This window comes from Asterias amurensis, chromosome 3 (genome assembly GCF_032118995.1).
Source record: "Asterias amurensis chromosome 3, ASM3211899v1".
NCBI classification, from domain to species: Eukaryota; Metazoa; Echinodermata; class Asteroidea; order Forcipulatida; family Asteriidae; genus Asterias; species Asterias amurensis.
The window spans coordinates 22961722-22979885 of NC_092650.1; the positions used below are offsets into that span (position 1 = coordinate 22961722).

An 18164-nucleotide genomic window follows, 5' to 3' on the forward strand; every position below is an offset into this window, starting at 1 on the left:
AGCTCAATTTGTAGAGAGCTGGAAAATTAATCTGGTCGTTGGTATGAATCCCGCTCAAGTAAATTTGTCTTTGTTCAACCCACAAATCACAATTGTATAGCTTTATTTTCCTTTAAAAAAAAGGAAAAAAATCGAACAGACAACAAAAATATCGGAGGGGGTGGGGGTATCACTAGCCTTGGGTTTGTTACAGTGACTGTGGAATGGAGCGGGGAAGGTGTATTAGAACATTTTGGAAATATAGATGAAAGCAACACAATGTATACACTTTCTTTTAATTTTTTTATTTACAATCAGTAAAAGTTTCGTTCACTTTCACATACCACTTTAAACTCCCGTTTGACTTCCAGACCAGAGGTTTTTTTAGGTTGTTTCAGATCTTTAGTTTTCAAACATAGTAATAGTGCTACAAATTGGAACAAATATAAACAAAAGGCGTTGACAACTACTTGGTAAGTAAAGCAGTTTTTGTAAAGTTTGAAAACTATTAAAGGAACACGTTGCCTTGGATCTGTAGAGTTGGTCTTTGAAAAGCGCTTGAAACCGTTTGTTACAAAATGCATGTGGTTAGAAAGATGACTAAAAGTAGAATATAATGATCCACACAAACATGCCTCGGAATTTCACGGTTTTCCTTTTACGTCGCGAAGAAACACGGAAGTAAAAAATTTGACTCCCATAAATGGCCCACCATGTTAGTCGACTAGGTAAACGGAAAACCACGCAATTTCGAGGCATATTTGTGTAGATCATTGTATTCTACTTTTACAACATCTTTCTAACCATATGCATTTTGTAACAAACGGTTACAAACGCTTTTTATAGACCAACTCGTTCGATCTAAGGCAACGTGTTCCTTTAAGAAGCATCCCCAATTGGTTTTAATGTAATAATAGTATTAACAATTTTGTTCGAAAAAAACAAAACCCATTCCTATATGTGACCCGCTACGTGAAAATGAGTCAGATGTTGACAATTTCAAGAATTGAGTTGTATGCATGGCTGGAAAGAACACACCAGCAGCAGTAGTTTGGTATATGTCTAAGCTTTTTGGTGTGTCGCGTTGCTGAGTTACCCCCGTTTGAAATTAGCCAATACATCATTTTTTCTGAAAAACGAGTTACAAGTAAAGTGATGTTTTAAACTACCATTTCGCGCAAAAGGATACAAATTAGACATAAGTATGATCAAAAAATTGTTGTATTCATAGCTTTAAGGTTAACCATACAAATAAAGATCTTAACAAATAAAAAAAAATAAAAAGGTATATATATATTATCAAATAATAAACCATAAGGGAAACTGACTGGGTACATTTTTACACCCGGGTAACGATACAACCTGGGAAGCGGCAAACAGGGGATCACCTTAAGGGGATGCGACTTATATATATATATATTTTTTTTTCCACACTAAACTGTCCATAACTTAATAATGCATTGGGCGACACCTGACTCATTTTCACGTAGCGGGTCACATGGTGTGCTTGTAGCCCTGTTAATTTTTGTAAACACCAAATCATTTAAAATTTATCCAGGGCATAATTCTTGTAGCCCTGTTGATTATCTTTAACACAAAATCATATAAAATTTATATAGGGCATAATAGGCAAGTAGGTTTCTACTCAAACACATGAACCGGACATATCCAGTCAACATGAGAACCAACATATCACCGTATCAGTGCAACAAGGTCCTAACTCCAATGGTTAGTTTTGTGTAAATTAATTTTTAAGGTTTGAGGATATTTTAAACAATCACTGCTTGTTGATGACTTTACTAAGGAATCATGAAGACATTTATAATAAAAACATTAACATTTTTGCACGGACACTTTTTGACAGTTATGAAACTTTTACAGTTTTTTAGACCCAAAATAAAGCATCTTTTTGTACTCTAGTTCAATTACACAGAAGATGTGACAGACAACCTTGTCGCACTGCCACAACAATATTTAAAATATTTAGCATTTTTTACACATGTAAAAAAGGAGATTGGGGGAGGGCTGGGGGCCAGGGGAGACAGGAGTTTTGCTCCTGGTCTTTTTGGAGTTGAAACAATTTGCCTTTTTAAATATGGCGAACACTATAGGAGAACTGCACTATTCGGTTTGGATGTATCCAAACCAATTTACCCAACTAAGCTTGGGCGATACCACTATATTATCGAATATCGCCATACTAATTTGGAAATGATTTCGAAATCGGATCGATTTGGTTTTAATCGAAATATTGATATATCGTGATGATATCAACTAAGTATCGCAATATCGCGATGTATTTCCTAGCTGAGACATCTTGCACCCCCATAGGTTTGGAGTAAAACCAGAAGAATAGGTCATTAGAACACCTCTATTATGCTATGACTGTGTCTTCTACAACTTTCACTGGGAGTTTGAAGACTGATGATGTCAAATTTAATTAATCTCGATTATATCGAATATAGCGATATATTGTCGGCCAAATATATCGTGTCCACCATATCTAAGAATGGCTTATGACTTTCCAGGAGGATGTTCAGGTTTCATCTTTTCAGAACGAGACACTGATTGATGACTTCAAGGAGATGGTTGTTTTCTAGGGCAGCTGCCACTCGCTCCTTATCGGCCAGTTGTTTATTTACTGAAAGAAAGAAAAATGTATCAATCTAATTTTAGTAAATGCCTCAAAACATACCTGTGTAATAACAGAACCAGATAATTCTGTGCTTCTTTCGAGCATTTATAAACAATTAAATTTGAAATCCTTTTTTTGTGAACAAACAAAAGAAGACAACGATTCAATGGGAGACTTTGGAACACAAGGTGGCACCAGACTTACCAGTTAAATTAACATTGTTTTAAAGTTCTGAGCAGGCACACATTACCAAGAACAATAGATTTACCTGTTAAGTCTGCTGCCACCTGAGGTTTGCTCATAGAGTAATATATAAGAACTAGAGGGCGCACTGGCCTATCTACTCGCCACGGCATGCGCGCAGGCGGCCATCTCACAGCGTGTGTTTGTGCGGCCATTTTGTAAGTTGAACAAACAGCATCGTGTGAGGGTTCAATAGAAAAAACTCAAAGGTTTTTTTTCATATTCAACGCACGTACAGAATGGCGCGCTCGTCATCTTGCGGTCCTGTCGCATTTGTGCAAGCAGCATCACCAGTGCGCCCTCTAGTTCGTATATACAACTCTATTGGTTTGCTAGGCACCAGCTAGACTGGGCCCCTGTCTTTATCCGCAAGGATAAAGACAGTTCCCTGCTGGCAGATCCAGTGATTCCATTGGACACATTGATATCATATAAATGTGCAGTGGCATGAGCTTTCCATAGATGCCCAAAAAGTCACTGCTGTCAGGTCCGCATTAAAATTTGACTGCGTATCTCTATATGAAATGACTGAGGTCAAAGGTGAAAACACACGCCGGTTTGGAGGCAGGTCTCTGGCCTTATTCAAGTGTGACGTCAGATGTTCAGGCTAGACAACAGCAGCCAGTCTATCCATCCAGGGCCCAATTTCATAGCGCTGCTAAGCACAAAAATTTGCTAAGCATGAAATTTCTTTCTTGATAAAAACAGGATTACCAACCAAATTTACTGGTATTTTGCTGTTGTTTGCTTATCCTGAAAATCATGTGGAAATTTTGATGGTAATCTTGTTTTTATCAGAGAAATTTCATGCTTAGCAAATTTTTGTGCTTAGCAGCTCTATGAAATTGGGCCCAGGACCCCTGGCAGATTCTTGACCAGGAAGTGAGTCATGCGTGCAGTGCATAAAGGTAGAACCAATGTGAGTGTGGTGATGCATGATGGGACTGAGCATTTTCTGGATAGACCAATGAACGTGCTTGATACGTTTGCCCATCCCAGCACCTTTGGTTAAGCCAAGGCGCTGGGGGAAGAGCGAACCATTGAGGTCTAGGAGATGTTTTTAATTGTCAATCAATACCAATACCTGCATCTTCTGAGGCGTGACTTCCAGGATAGATCTTCACATCAACCTGCCAAGAAAAAACATTTTTGAGAAATGTCATTTGCCAGCTCATTATCTGTGCCTGTTTTAGAGCATGTCAAGCGCTTTTAGTACTTTCTGTCTCCTTTTTCATTTAAACTATGCCCAATATGGATTTTTATTTTTTATTTTATATTTTATTTTATGCAAGTCGCCAGACACTCAAGGCCTGAAGGCCACTTCAAGGTGTGGGCTACAGTTTTTTTGTCCAGAGGCCGTTGCCACCTAATCCTGAAACAGGGTAACCCCTTTCACAGTCCATACGAATGTAGGCTTGGGTATCATCAGTCAAAAGCCTGGCCGGTAGAGCAGAAAGCACTACCTCCCCAATTTTATGTAGCAGGTGTCACGACCGGGATTTGAACCCACACTCTGCTTATCAAATAGCAGAGCTTGAATCCGGTGCTCTTAACAGCACGGCCATGACACGCCACAAATAGCGTAAGGGAGTACTCCCACCCTCAATGTTCCTACCAATTTAATATTACACTATTTTCCTTTTGTACAGAATTACCCCATAAAATTTGTTTTTGTTTTTAAATTGACTGTTCGTTTCTATGTCTTTTCTCGTCTTTTGGGTATTTGTAGTGCTTCTTTTTTGGAAATTTTTATACCTGCTCCCTTGTGTAATATGAGTATGTTTCAGGTGGTATGTTTAACTTTAATGCTTTTTTCTCAAATTTTAATAGTTTTATAGTAATAATTATTGTATTTTTAATAAACCAAAAATAATTAAAAATCTCAAAAGAATTCATGAGATTCCAAGAACACGATGTAGAAACACATTGGGGAGGGGATGCCACATATCCAGCACCAAATGTAAGGCCACATAAAAAAAAATTGTTGAATCATCCTTTTTTTTGTGGATGGGGAAGGGAGGGATTTTTTCTTCTTTTTTTTTCTCTAAGTTTTGTTGACATGCCAAATATGAAATCAAGAATAAAGAAATCATCACAATCACTATAAAACAGAGGGTTTGTGTTTTGTTGATGTTTTCAATAGTTTTGTCAAACAAATATAACTCCAAGGACATTTTCTGTAAACTTTTTTTCAAACAACTAAGCACAGTGTAGCCAAAGTAAATATTTGAAGAATTGTTCTTGCTTTGCCAACATGAATAAAAACCTTCTTTAAACATCTTTTCAAACCTGTACATTTTTAAAAAAATATCAGCTGAAGGATCTGGGCAGTAAAAGTATAAAGAGATATCCAGACATGGGGGGGGGAAAAAATGGGGTCGGGGGGGTTTTGAACGGTTGGGCGGGGACGATCAACAATTTTTTTTTTTATGTGGCCTAATCAAAATGCTATCCATATTGGTTATGTTCCCTGAGCAAATAGCAGTGTTGAATAAAATACTCTTTTTTTTAAGTTTCTTTTAATTTCATAAATTGGCCAAAACATAGTATCAATTGACACATGATGGCTTCACCACGGTAATTGCTTAACTCAATTTGAAATGTTTCAATTTAAAGCAAATGCAGAATAAATTTTTGTGGTGCAATAAGCGGTATGCGTTATTTTTCAGCAATGTTGTGACACAAGTTCGAAGCTTTATGGTGCAAAGAATCTCACCTTGAATCGTGGGGGCAGAGATCTGAGAAGCTTGACGCGTATCGAGAGGCCGATGAGAGTAGCCATGCTGCAGTGTGGTATAGTGGGAGTAAACAACACCTTCACACTGTTTGCTCCGTTATTCACCTGAGAGAAAGTATATAAGGAAAACAAGTATGAGAAGTGAGACACTAACCTTTGATTTTGTCTATTTGTGTAAGTCTCATTCTTTTTGGTTAAGTGCTGGTTGATTGCTTGTTGTTTTGATTGTTTGTAATACTTGCTTATTATCAAATTTGTATGTTTTAACTGTTAAACCGTTTGCTCTTTTAAGGAAATGTTTAAACTGTACATGTTCTAGTGCAATTCAACCATATCAGTTGTCATACTGTTCATTTCTTTGTAATGTTTTTATGAAATAAACCATAAATACACTACAAACAATGCAACACGATGAGCCATTTGCGTCTTAAGACTTGAATATTGTCAGGTTCATTGACGTGCTTGATCACAAGTTACCACTTAAACTTGCATTCATCAGACTATAGAGTCAGTTGCTGTGTCACATGATTCGTGGCAAGCTTTTGCTTAAGGACACAAGTGTCATGACCAGGGCCCAATTTCATAGAGCTGCTAAGCACAAAAATTTGCTTAGCATGAAATTTCTTCCTTTATAAAAACAGTATTACCAACCAAATTTTCATGTGATTTTCAGAAAAAGCAAATAACAGCTGAATACCAGTAACAAGCAAGATGCAACAAATGGAAATTTGGTTGGTAATCCTGTTTTTATCAAGAAATAAATTTCATGCTAAGCAAATTTTTGTGCTTAGCAGCTCTATCAAAATTGGGCCAAGGATTCGAACCCACACTCTGATGACCTTTACAACCAGAACTTGAACTTGACACTCTAAACCACTTGGACATGACACCAAACTGACTGTTTGAAGACTTTTTCAGATTACCTCAACTTGTGAATGAGTGACGACATTTAAATCTTCTAAGCTGAGAGGGTGCTCCGGGTCATTGATATGTCTGATCAGATGTAGAAAGTTAAAGTTAAGGACTGGACTGGAAAACATCTTCAGTTAATGCATAATGAGAAGTAGTTGCGATAACACACGTAGAGCCGAAGCTCCGCCCCACACAGGTTCGACATTTGAACCTGTGAATTTCGCTCCGGTTCTGGTAAGTTTTTGTCCATTTTTCTTCGAAATATTTCCTCAATGGTGTTTTGAGTATTATGGCAGGCTGCATTAGACATTGCGGATTAAGTTCGTACCCTCAGAATTTGTGTCATGATTTTTGAAAGTGGTAAAAATGGGGCAAATCTGGTGACTAGCTGTCAAAATTGTACGTGTTGGACCAGATCAACCATTTCCGCTCGAAACAATCTCGTAACCCTCCGGCCTGGCGGCCGTCGGGAGGAGGGTTGCGTTATCGCAACTAAATGAGAAGGCAAAAGACGTGCGATGCGGCAGAAAAACAACAGTGAGTACCAAGCAGAAAAATGTATTTTTTGACGATGATTTTTAATTTCACTCAACAAAAAGGAAATACAAGCATTATGGATGTATATTGAGTATGTGTGGAAAGTTTTGGTAGTGTAGTGTACAAAAGAAACTTCAGTTATTGCTGGCTAACGGCCGTAAAACTTTCACCTATCAACGCTGATTTGAAAAACGTATAGCGTTAAAGAGGCCCAAAATACTAGACCCCCTATAAGGCTCACATGGGAGCCTTATAGTTTCTAGAAGTAGCCATGCACATGCAAGCATTCAATTTCGAATTCCATTTCCATCCACACGGGTATTCACCCGCCGTCAAACCCGTGCTGTTTGTGCCACGACAACAACATCTTGACCAGTGACCACTGACAATGACATAAAAACGAATCATTTACAATTCAAAGGATATCAAAAATCTCCCTTGCATCAATCTCGTCCACTACATCCTCATTTTCTTCCTCTGCGGTGGTTTCTCGGTCCAATAACCGAGTATGAATCGTTGGATTGACGTTCTCAAGTCTTTCCGTAGGCGCCATGTTTGTTGTCGTGCTACTTGCACACTAGATATTTTATTGAGTAGAAAGCATGGGGTTGGGTGTTGGTGGGCGGAGTTTATTTCAGTGGCTCATGCAATCCAAGCGTCAAACTAGTCCGCGATGCACACGACCTACCGCTGGTCTATGGACTCTACTCGTTGTATATAAACAACTTTGCAGCAATGGCGGCAGCAGACGAAAACGAAAATATTTTGAACAGAGCAAAGGTGATGTAATTTCATATTTTTTGTTGCACATAAAATAAAAGTTACTTGTGATCTGTATAGCCTTAGATTTTTTATTTTATTTAAGTTGAATATTGAAATGACATCAGTGTCTGTTGTGCAGTGTCAGTGAAGTGAGTGATGATCATGATGATGACAATGTCAATGACAATGACATTATGAATGCGGTGAAATAAAATCTTCTTTCTAAAGCCCGGTGTCATGACAAAAACTGTCCGCTGGCAATAAGTGTCCGCTCATTAGCATATTGCGTTCTGATTGGTCAAGCGTCTATGACGTCACATTGTTTACGGAAGCTTGCTAAATAGTGTCCGCGGTTAAGGCCCGGTCACACAGGCCCCGATAACGAGAACGAAAACGATAACGATAAAAATCAGGAGGGGGGGGGGGGGGGGGCAAAGGAAGAAGGCTAGGGAAGAGAGCGGGCCTTATAATTGCGGGGAAAGGGACCTGGCATGCTCTGGGACAGGTAAGGCCAGGGGGCTAGGGGCTAGGGGCCAGGGCCCAGGGGCAGTGTGTGGGATGGTACGTAGCGTGTGGATGCAGAGCTCACGGGGGAGCCTCATAGTTTCTAGAAGTAGCCTTTAGGCCTTTCAACGTCAAGGATCTATGCTTGCCATTGCCTATGCCAATAACCTGTTGGGTAGGAGGGGTTGAGGACATGAATCGCTGTAGAAGTTAGTAAGATATCAAATATAGTATATTATGATTATTATTATTATTATTTATTGGACCTCAACAAATACAAGTACATCAAAAAGCACAGCAAAAAGTGAAACGATAACACAACGAACCAATCAAAATAATAATGAATGCAATAATTATTAAAAAAGCACACAATAATTATTTTAAAAACCCAGAACAGAACGTGACAGGCAGCAACTAGATGAGCAAACAAAAAAATGAATAGAAGAGGAGCATGCAGGCATGGGGAGTAAATCAACTGAGGGAAACAACTGGACAGACCAACAAGAACAACTTATGTTGGTCAACTTATATTGCTCAATGAACTTAAAGTTTAAAGTTTTTCAAACTGTTCTCTCCTCAGAAAGCTGTTCAGGATCTGTATGACTTCAGAGACCACTTCTTTGAGAAGAATGATATTGAACGAGCCATTCACAAGACGGAGGAACTGGGTCTGGAGCTGACAAAGGTCGTCGCACTCTTAGACGAGATACAAAGTATGTCATTATCTCCATCAGGTTTAAAGGAACACGTTTCCTTGGATCGGACGAGTTGGTCAAAACAAAAGCGTTTGTAACCGTTTTTTATAAAATGCATATGGTTGGAAAGATGTTTTAAAAGTAGAATACAATGATCCACACAAGTTTGCCTCCAAATTGCGTGGTTTTCCTTCTACTGTGCGAACTAACATGGTCGGCCATTTATGGGAGTCAAAATTTTGACCCCCATAAATGGCCGACAAATTAGTCGACGAGGTAAAAGGAAAACCACGCAATTTCGAGGTATGTTTGTGTGGATCATTGTATTCTACTTTTACAACATCTTTCTACCCATATGCATTTTATAAAAAACGGTTACAAACGCTTTTCAAAGACCAACTCGACCGATCCAAGGCATTGTGTTCCTTTAAGAAAGATTTAGACTCAGTAACTAAGGCCCAGTACTCCTTTTTCAAAATATTGTCATCTTCTGTTGTACACCGCCCAGGTTACTGGGTCTAAGAAAGACTAGGATTTTGAAGTACGGGTGTGCAGGTTGCTGCTTAAGAAATGCTCATCGTTTGAGCGGATGAAACAAGAACAGTGATCCGTCTTGTTCTCTAGCATCCAAGAACACACCGCCTGAACTCGGCCTTTGTAATGAGAAGTGGTTAGCCCTGGTAATCCTGGTCTGATCGACAGCATATTGCGCCACGGTACCTTGTAAACCTGTACATTTTTCTATGGAAAGGAATCGGTCTGTTACTTAAAAAACAAAGTTGTGCATACCTGGCAAGAAAAAATACTGAGCACTTAGATACGCCCATCGGCTGTGATCAAGCTATGTAAGAACTCAGTATTATTATTAGTGTACAGAATTCTTATATCAAATTTTCTTTGTCAAACAGGCCAGATTAAGAATCGAGCAGAGTATATGCTCCAGCGTGGTAGAGCTCTGAATGTCATGCCAGAGTTCAGCTCTGAGGCTCTGGAATGTCTGTCTAAGGCGGTGAAGCTAGATCCCAAACTGGTGGAGGCGTGGAACCAACTCGGAGAATGTTACTGGAAGAATAAAGACGTTGAAGCGGCAAGGAACTGCTTCAACGGAGCCTTGAACCATGTAAGGGAATCAAGTTTGTTTTCAGTGTATCTATTTCTTTTAAAGGGAGGATGTACCTTTGGTAATTACTCAAACACTTTCACCTTTGAAATAAAATTTGCACAGGTTAGTTTTACTTGCATATAACTTCATTTAAATAGGATTGAAACAATCTAATGGTGAATAAAACAAAGGTAGAGTTTGCCTTCCAGTGTGGCTTGTTAAGAATTTGTATTCTGCTAAGTCAATCACAAGAACCATCTCTGCCCCTCACATGTACCCATTTAACCCTGGGTGGAGATAAGCAATTATAGTTAAGTGTTTTGCCCAGGGACACAAGTGTCACTGTCTGGACTCAAGCCCACACTCTGCTGAACAGAAACACCAAAGCTTGAGTTCGGTGCTCTTTACTGCTCGGCCACGACAGAATTACTTATTCTTCCAATCAAATGCTGCACTCTCCAATTAAGATTTGTCTGTAATGATATTTCCTTTCCAGTCAAGAAACAAAATATCACTCAGAAACCTCTCCATGGTGCTGCGGCAACTTGGCAAAACGAAAGAGGAGAGGGCAAAGTTCATCCAAGAGAGCGTCGAGCATGCCAAGGAAGCGGTGCAGCTGGACTACGGCGATGGCACGTCGTGGTGTGAGTAGAAAGTTGACCATGGCCTCCGTTGCCCCTTGTCTTGGCCTTGGTGTCCCTTCATAAAAGTTTCCAATTGACTTTAAGATTTTCCAATGGGAAGTTCTCTTTGCAAAATGAATATGGCCTTGCCCTTTCAAAGACGAAATTCTATGCCTGAATACTCGACTCAATTTTGGGACTGAGTGTTTACAGAGCTGATTGGTCCTGGGCCCAGTTTCCTAGAGCTGCTTAAACAGCATATCTTGCTTAGCAGTTTTCTGTTAATAATAAGCAGGATACCAGTCACAGATTGTAAATGCGGAATAATATTTTTACTGGTTACTTTATTCTGGTAAGCATATTATTCGTCATGTGGTTGAGCAGCTCTATGAAATTAGGCCCTGGTTTAAGTTCAAGTTAGTTTGGGAAGTTGGCTTTGAAAGTATGATTATGAATTAACTGCGGTAATTAATTTTTTTTTTTTTTTTTTTACCCATACACCGATGTGTGTTAGCACTGTATACTCAGTACTTTCCCGAGTCCTCTGAAAAAAAAAATCAAAAAATTAACATCTATTATGACTGCGGTAAGTTTTTCCAGAATTTCTGTAAAAACAATAGTAGTATAAAGCTTGAACATGTTCAGGAATTCTATAGAGGATTTTACTGGTGTGGAAAAGTGTGTGTTTAGGTATGGGAAGATTTGTGGGGTTGGGGGGGGGAACACAGCCTCTTCCATATACACCATAACCGGCATGCAGCTTTTCAGCTACTCACCTGAAATACTCTTTTTCTTTTCAAAACAGTGACATAGAAAACTAAACAACACTGTAAAAAAGTTAGTGGGATCGTCCATTTCCATTTTATTTTTTTTTGGAATTAGAAAGTTGCATGTCTGCATATACATGTATCAGGGATGGTATTTTTTTTCTTGGCCATATTTATAGATTGATGTGCATGCGAATTTGACGTTAGATTGTAGTTTTTGTTTTTGTATTCCCATCCAGTCATCGCTGGCAATGCGTACCTGACAGTGTTCTTCAATGGAGGCCAGAAATCAGGAATTCTCAAGCAGTGTCTAGGTGCCTACTCACAAGCGGTAAGCAGCAGGGTGGAGGCAAGGTTTTATTTAGCCAGGATTTGTATAAAGGGTGTCCAACTTTGCGGGAAGCTAAAACCTGGTTGCCGAAATTGTTAACTTACTATGTAAATGACAGATAAAACGGGTGTCCAAATTGAAAGGAATATTGAATTGCCTTGGGACCAGACGAGTTGGTCTTTGAAAAGCGAGTTGTTCCTTTAAAACAGGGTATCCTGTATCCTGGGTGTTTGAGCGCGAGACCAGGCTTTCTGCTTGTTATCATCCTTATACTGTGGCTGTGCCGAGATGTAGAACAAAGAGCTACTCCAGTAGTTTTTCCCTCGTACTGCATCTCTTTAGAACTCCTTGCCTGGTGCATGTTTCCCTTCATCCTATGATCTTCCATCTTTTAAGAGGAAGGTCAATTCCTACCTTCAGCTCCACTGAGTTTCTGCATGTTTATGTTTTCTTCCTTGTAGCCCTTAACCTAGAGTGGCTTCTAGCCTTGTTTTGGGTGACTTGCATAAAAAAAAGACACTCAGACACCCCTCTGGCTTACTTTATGGGTGGAGGAGGAGGGGGTGGCAGGAAGAGGCAGACAAATTTTGTTGATTTTGTTATAATCAAAATATAACAAGCCTATGAGTTCCTTGGGTACAAAGTAGACCAGTTTATAAAGTACCAAGCCTGACCTACTTGTACACATGGTGTAGGCTTGAATAAACTTTTGAGGCCTTTTTAATAAACAAATTTATGATTTTGTGCAATGGCCTAAAAGTCGGTAAACAGTAAAAAGAACATCTTGCCTGATTTGAACTGAAGGACTTGTAGATCTACGTTTTCAAAGACTATGACCCGCTGTGATTATGTTTTAGAAAATAAAATTAGCTGATTAAAAACAACTTACCAACCAAATGGACCGATGGTATAAATGCAAAACACAATTAATGGCCTGATGCTTCGACCCTAGAAGAGTCTTTTTCGAAGGCTAAAATCCTTTAAAAAAAAATTGTGGTTGTATTTTGTGACAACTATACATAAGGAATGACGCAACAGTTTTGCAAAGTCTAATATATACCCCTTGCATAAGGTAGAATGCATCTAGCTCCTAAGAATGCACGTCTACCATTTCCATCATGGTATTCAGTTCATCTGTGCACAATTTTGACTCAAAAAATGGCGGACAAGTTAAGCGAGTGTTACTGCGCTGCGTGTTTTGCAAGGGGTCTATCAATAGTTTATTTATTTTCCTTGCAGGAGAAGGACACAGTTCAAAAGGCAAATCCAGATTTGTATTTCAACAGAGCAACAGTGAGTAATCATTTCATAGTTTGTGTGTCCATGGGTGGATTTTTCAAAGAGTTAGGACTAGTCTTATCTCAAGTTAGGACCAGTTACTCGTCCTAGAAATCGACCCCATGACCTGGGGTGGATTTCACAAAGGTAGTCCTGACTTAGGACTAGTCCAAGGCAATGCTAAGAGATATGACTGCTTAGTTAGGAACAGTAACTCATTTTAACTGAGGATTGGTCCTATCTCAGCATTGTCTAGGACTAGTACTAAGTTAGGACTACCTTTGTGAAATCCACCCCTGGTTATTCAACTTTAAAGGTGCCTACAGTCATATTTTCTCTGGTACTACTTCTTGTTTCTTAATTTTTCTCCTCAAGAAAAGCTGCTTTGCCTCTAATAATAACCATACTAGATCATTTATGAGGTGCTACATAAAGAAAAGAGCACCTAACAAAAGGAGGGTGAAAAAATAAACAAAAATTAATATAAAAACAATCAAACGATTAGCAAAGAACACAGCACACAAAGAGGAGCAAGTTAAGATGGTTGTGGGAAAAGAATTTCTTGAGGAGGCGTTTGAACACAGCCAATGACGTCACTTCTCTTTAGACTTGTTGGTAGGGTGTTCCACATTTATCCCCACATTGTGTGGATAAATAAGAAGAAACTATGGGTGCGTTCGTTAAGCTTCCCTGGGTCGACCCCCCAGTGCTCACTAAGCCCCTGACAAGAGCTAAACGACAAATCACACTCGCCCTCTTGTGTTGATGGCATGCACCTCAGGTCACCCCAAGTGATCCACTCCACAAGCAGGGCACTGGGGGCTGACCCGGGGCTGACCCGGGTGATCCCTGTCAAAGCTATTCGGACAAACCAGGCAGACCGGGTCGACCTAGGGAAGCTAAACGAACGCACCCTATAAATAAAAAGTTGCGGGTACTGCCATGTGTAAAACCCTTTTGTGTGAGTGCTGGCTCTGAAAAGAGCAGGCGTGATCTCGATTTCATACTCTGCTCGTGTTCAAGAGATTTACACATGGTTGTAACCAAAATGTTACCATTTATTTAAAGTTTCTTATATGCAAAGAACAGCATTCTAGGCCTGTCTTTACAAATCGCAAAGTTCATCATTTTCCCCCCCTCCATCATTTATCTGTTGATAGATTTTCAAATTTCAAGAAGATTATGTGGCTGCGTTGGATGGTTATAAGATGGCCCAGTCATTGGATCCAATGTGGTCGGAACCGAAGGAGAAGTTATGGGAACTCATCACATACCTCCAAAGAGTAACACAATTAGTTCATCAAAAGGTAACAATATTTGGGTTTTCAAACCCGATCTTGACACTTTTAAAAACTCACTTTTAAAAACCAAAATTAATATTCTTTATCCCCGATGCAAATTTAACATCTATTATATCGTTGCGGTACCCGCTGCCAAAACATAGGATTCGAACTGCCTCTAGCTGCCGGGCAACCTCGGTAGTCTAGTTGGTAAGACACTGCTCTAGAATTGCAAGGGTCGTGGGTTCGAATCCCACCCGAGTAACATGCCTGTGATATTTTTTTCACAGGACTCGGGAAAGTACTGAGTATACAGTGCTAACACACATCCAGGCCTGATACTTCACGGAGGCAACGAAGGCGATTGCCTCCGTGTCCCCTGGTCATTGCCTTGGTGCCCTTGAAATGCTCCAGTACAAATTTGCAATTTCATCATAGGGTGCCCTTTACCAAGAAGAAAATGCCTTGGTGCCCTTGCCCTTTCAAAACCGAAGCATACAGCCCTGCACATCGGTGTATGGGTAAAAACCAAAATTAATATTCTTTATCCCCGATGCAAATTTAATATCTATTATATCACTGGACACTATTGGCAATTACTCAAAATAATTATTAGCTAGAACCTTACTTGGTAACAAGTAATGGAGAGCTGTAAAAAACATTGTGAGTAACAGCTCTCTCTGAAGTGATGTAGTTTTTGAGAAAGAAGTTATTTCTCACTAAAACATTTGAATTTGATTTTGAGGTCTCAAAATCAAGCGTCTGAAAGCACACAACTTGTGCAACAAGGGTGTTTTTTCTTCCATTATTCTATCGCAACTTCGATGACCAATTGAGCTCAAATTTCTAGTGTCTAGTGTCTTTATGTCCTTTAAGCAAGACACTTGACCACTATTGCTGTGTCTTCGGATGTTGTCACATTTTGAAGCTTGTGAATTACGCCAGAGACCCCTGCACTATTTCACATGACCTTCATGATTCTGGAGATTCACAGTTAAATTCAATGTTCATGTGTATACATAAGGCCAACATTTGTCCTTATCCTTAGGACATGGGATAAGTCTAGGTTACATACAGCGGTTACATACACCTTATATGGTGCCAGGTAAATGAATAGAACTTTTACTTAAAAAACAAAGCTCTGCATACCTTGCAGGAAGAATACTTTTCCTTTTATTTTGCGAACTAAGACGGTTGCCCATTTTGGAGTCAAAACTTGACTTCACAAAATGACGTGCCGTGTTAATTGACGATGCAAAAGGAAGACCATGCAATTTTGAAGCATATTTGTGTGGATCATTATATTCTACTTTTAAAATATTTTTCCAACCATACGCATTTTATAACAGACAGTTTTAAACTCTTTTTCAAAGACCAACTCGCCCGATCCAAGGCAACGTGTCCCTTTAAAGGGCCATGGGCAGATTTGAAAGCTGTATAGGAAGCCCCTAGTATTTTAAGGGTTGAAAAAATATGAATAAAACATCTGTTTAACTTATGAACTTTCACCAATATAATGTGTTCGTTTTATTTTTTACTAACAGGGTAAACTCAAAGCCAAGCGCCTTCATCAATTAATAGCATCAATTAAAGAGTTTGACTTGGGTCCCTACGGTGGCGGCTCCTACACCCCACCAACAGGGGACCCTGTGAAGCTGGAGCTCACCCCGCTCTCCAGACTGAAGCCAGGACCCAATCCAGAGAGGGTGGTTCTTGGAAAAGTTGTGTGCAGCGTTGGAAGTGACAAACCAATACCATTGTAAGTATCATTTCTTTTCCAAACCTTTGTAAAATGAGAATATTCCTTGCCCTCTCAAAGTCAAATATAAAGTTTCAGACCTGCAGCGGTAAAATTTTGTTTCCAATCTTACACTTGGTGTAGTATTTTTTGGTTGATTTTTTTCCCCTGCAGTACATTTGCAATGGTGGATGCAGAGGGTACCTGTTTTGCTGTCAATATCTACAACATTGCACAGGGTCAGGGTACCATCATAGGAGACTCAGTAGCCGTTCCCGAGCCTTACGTTCAGAGTAACGACTTTGAGTTTGATAAGAAGGTGAGTAATTCTCTTGAAAGTGTTGTTGAATGTTTACACTGAGGTATCCACATAGAGTCTCCTGACGAGCTAGCCATAACGTTGAGATCGATTGAGAACTCACTCCGCGGTAGTGAAGTTTACGCACAGCTGATCAACCCATATCGCACCTGGTCTTCTGGAATCCTCCTGGCGGACATCCAAATGAGGAAAATGAGCTACCCAGACACAATCACCAAAGATATGTCTCAATCTAAACAAGACCCAACAACTCATGAGGGATGAAGCAACCTGGCATGATTTCATCAAAGCTGCTTCTACTATTTCGTCTAAGGACGATGGATGATGAGTGAAGTTTATAACGAGAAGTCCCCTCGATCCACTAAAGCTAAAAGTAGTAGTCTCAGCCGATTGCCTACCATCTGCTAAGGTAGTAGTCAAACCGAGAACTCTCCCGAATTCCAAAAATCTATTCTGCGGTAGTAGAATATAAAGAAAGACAAGTTCTCGAAAGAATTAAATCTTCCCAGCAAGTAGATACACACATGGTGTAAGCGCAAACCAAATATACATTGATACCTCACCATGCAATGCCTCAAATCCCATCAGATACAGGTCATTTCAACAATGGAAAGATATCAGAATTTGATATTGTTTTCCTGATTGGACAATTTAGTATGATTCTTGAACATTTATATATTTGGTTTGCGGTGTATAACATGTGTGTATCTACTTGCCACGTAGAGTTTGTTCTTTTGAGAACTCTCTTGCTATATATTCTACTACCGCGGAATATATATTTTCATTTTTTGGGAGACTTCTCAAGTGTGAAAAGAAACGTCCTGCTATATGGGCAGAAGGTAGAAAATCGGCTGGGAAGACTATTTGAGCTTATAGGATTGTTTTTTACTGCACTACCGCAAAGTCAGTTCTGAATTGGTCTCAATGTTTCGACTAGCTTGCTCTAGTCATCATCAGGAGACTGTCAGGAGACTTGAACATTACAAGTCATTCATTTTTTTCTCAAGATGGGAAGGTTGTTGAAAAAGTGTATGAGGTGTTGGTAATTTGTTTTTTTTTGTTTGACCTCTAGAATATCAAATTCTCCAGTATGAGAGTTGACACGCCTGTGGCACTCGTCGTCAATGCGAAGAAACTAGGACTAGAGAAACAAGCCCCTGCCATAGTCTCGCTGTATTCCAAGAGTGAATGAAAGAATGTCTACCACTGGATACCCTGATGAATGAGCCCAGTTGCCATGTCACTGTCTACTGTTGGCAGGAAGATTTGTACTTTTATTTATTAATTCTGGTTGTGAAGCCACTGACTCTCAGAAAAGCTTTGCAGTCAGGTAGGGACTGGAAACATAATCCACATGCAATGCTCCAGTTGATTTGAACCCGTGTCCTAGGGGTGGGTTGCAAGGAAAAATACCACTACACCAAGTCAATCACCCAAAGTAGCTCAAGTTTCCTTAGTTTATTTCACGAGGCCAATACAAAACATTTGCGTGCGAAATGTACAATTTTGCCTATTGGGGATTCTTGGGGTACACAGCTAGCTGGGAAGTTCTTTGCCTATTAACCCTAGCCTGGTACTAGGGCGATTACATTGGCTGAATTTTCTGCCTATGTATTGGCAGGGCGGATTAAATCAGACCTACATATAATACAATGTATTGGTTATACAACAACACAAGTTCAATTTTGTGGCAAAAATATTGTTTTGGACGTCAGCTTTGAA

General features: G+C 39.6%; 2 protein-coding genes across 2 annotated transcripts; one reads left to right on the forward strand and one right to left on the reverse strand.

Moving 5' to 3' along the window:
• Positions 1–273: 273 nt before the first annotated feature.
• Positions 274–7643, reverse strand: LOC139934571 (MIP18 family protein galla-2-like). Its single transcript, XM_071928848.1, has 5 exons — positions 7468–7643; positions 6518–6595; positions 5574–5699; positions 3942–3987; positions 274–2620 (listed from the first exon to the last, which is right to left on the reverse strand). Exons 1-5 carry the CDS (start codon positions 7594–7596, stop codon positions 2523–2525), a joined length of 477 nt encoding a protein of 158 aa, XP_071784949.1. The 5' UTR covers positions 7597–7643; the 3' UTR covers positions 274–2522.
• Positions 7644–7673: 30 nt separating this feature from the next.
• Positions 7674–18111, forward strand: LOC139934570 (tetratricopeptide repeat protein 5-like). Its single transcript, XM_071928847.1, has 10 exons — positions 7674–7823; positions 8890–9022; positions 9913–10124; positions 10603–10750; positions 11736–11827; positions 13067–13120; positions 14266–14412; positions 15930–16144; positions 16298–16442; positions 17515–18111. The coding sequence occupies exons 1-10, from the start codon at positions 7779–7781 to the stop codon at positions 17632–17634; spliced, it is 1311 nt and encodes a 436-aa protein (XP_071784948.1). The 5' UTR covers positions 7674–7778; the 3' UTR covers positions 17635–18111.
• The last annotated feature ends 53 nt before the right edge of the window (positions 18112–18164 follow it).

Coding starts and splice junctions, on each gene's coding strand:
- LOC139934571 (XM_071928848.1), bottom strand. CDS start 7,596: ATGGCGCCTACGGAAAGACTTGAGAACGTCAATCCAACGATTCATACT. Junction 5,700..6,517: donor TCACTCATTCACAAGTTGAG/GTAATCTGAAAA, acceptor ACTTTCTCTCAG/GTGAATAACGGAGCAAACAG. Junction 3,988..5,573: donor CTCTGCCCCCACGATTCAAG/GTGAGATTCTTT, acceptor TTTTCTTGGCAG/GTTGATGTGAAGATCTATCC.
- LOC139934570 (XM_071928847.1), top strand. CDS start 7,779: ATGGCGGCAGCAGACGAAAACGAAAATATTTTGAACAGAGCAAAG. Junction 7,824..8,889: donor ATATTTTGAACAGAGCAAAG/GTGATGTAATTT, acceptor TTCTCTCCTCAG/AAAGCTGTTCAGGATCTGTA. Junction 14,413..15,929: donor CACAATTAGTTCATCAAAAG/GTAACAATATTT, acceptor TTTTACTAACAG/GGTAAACTCAAAGCCAAGCG.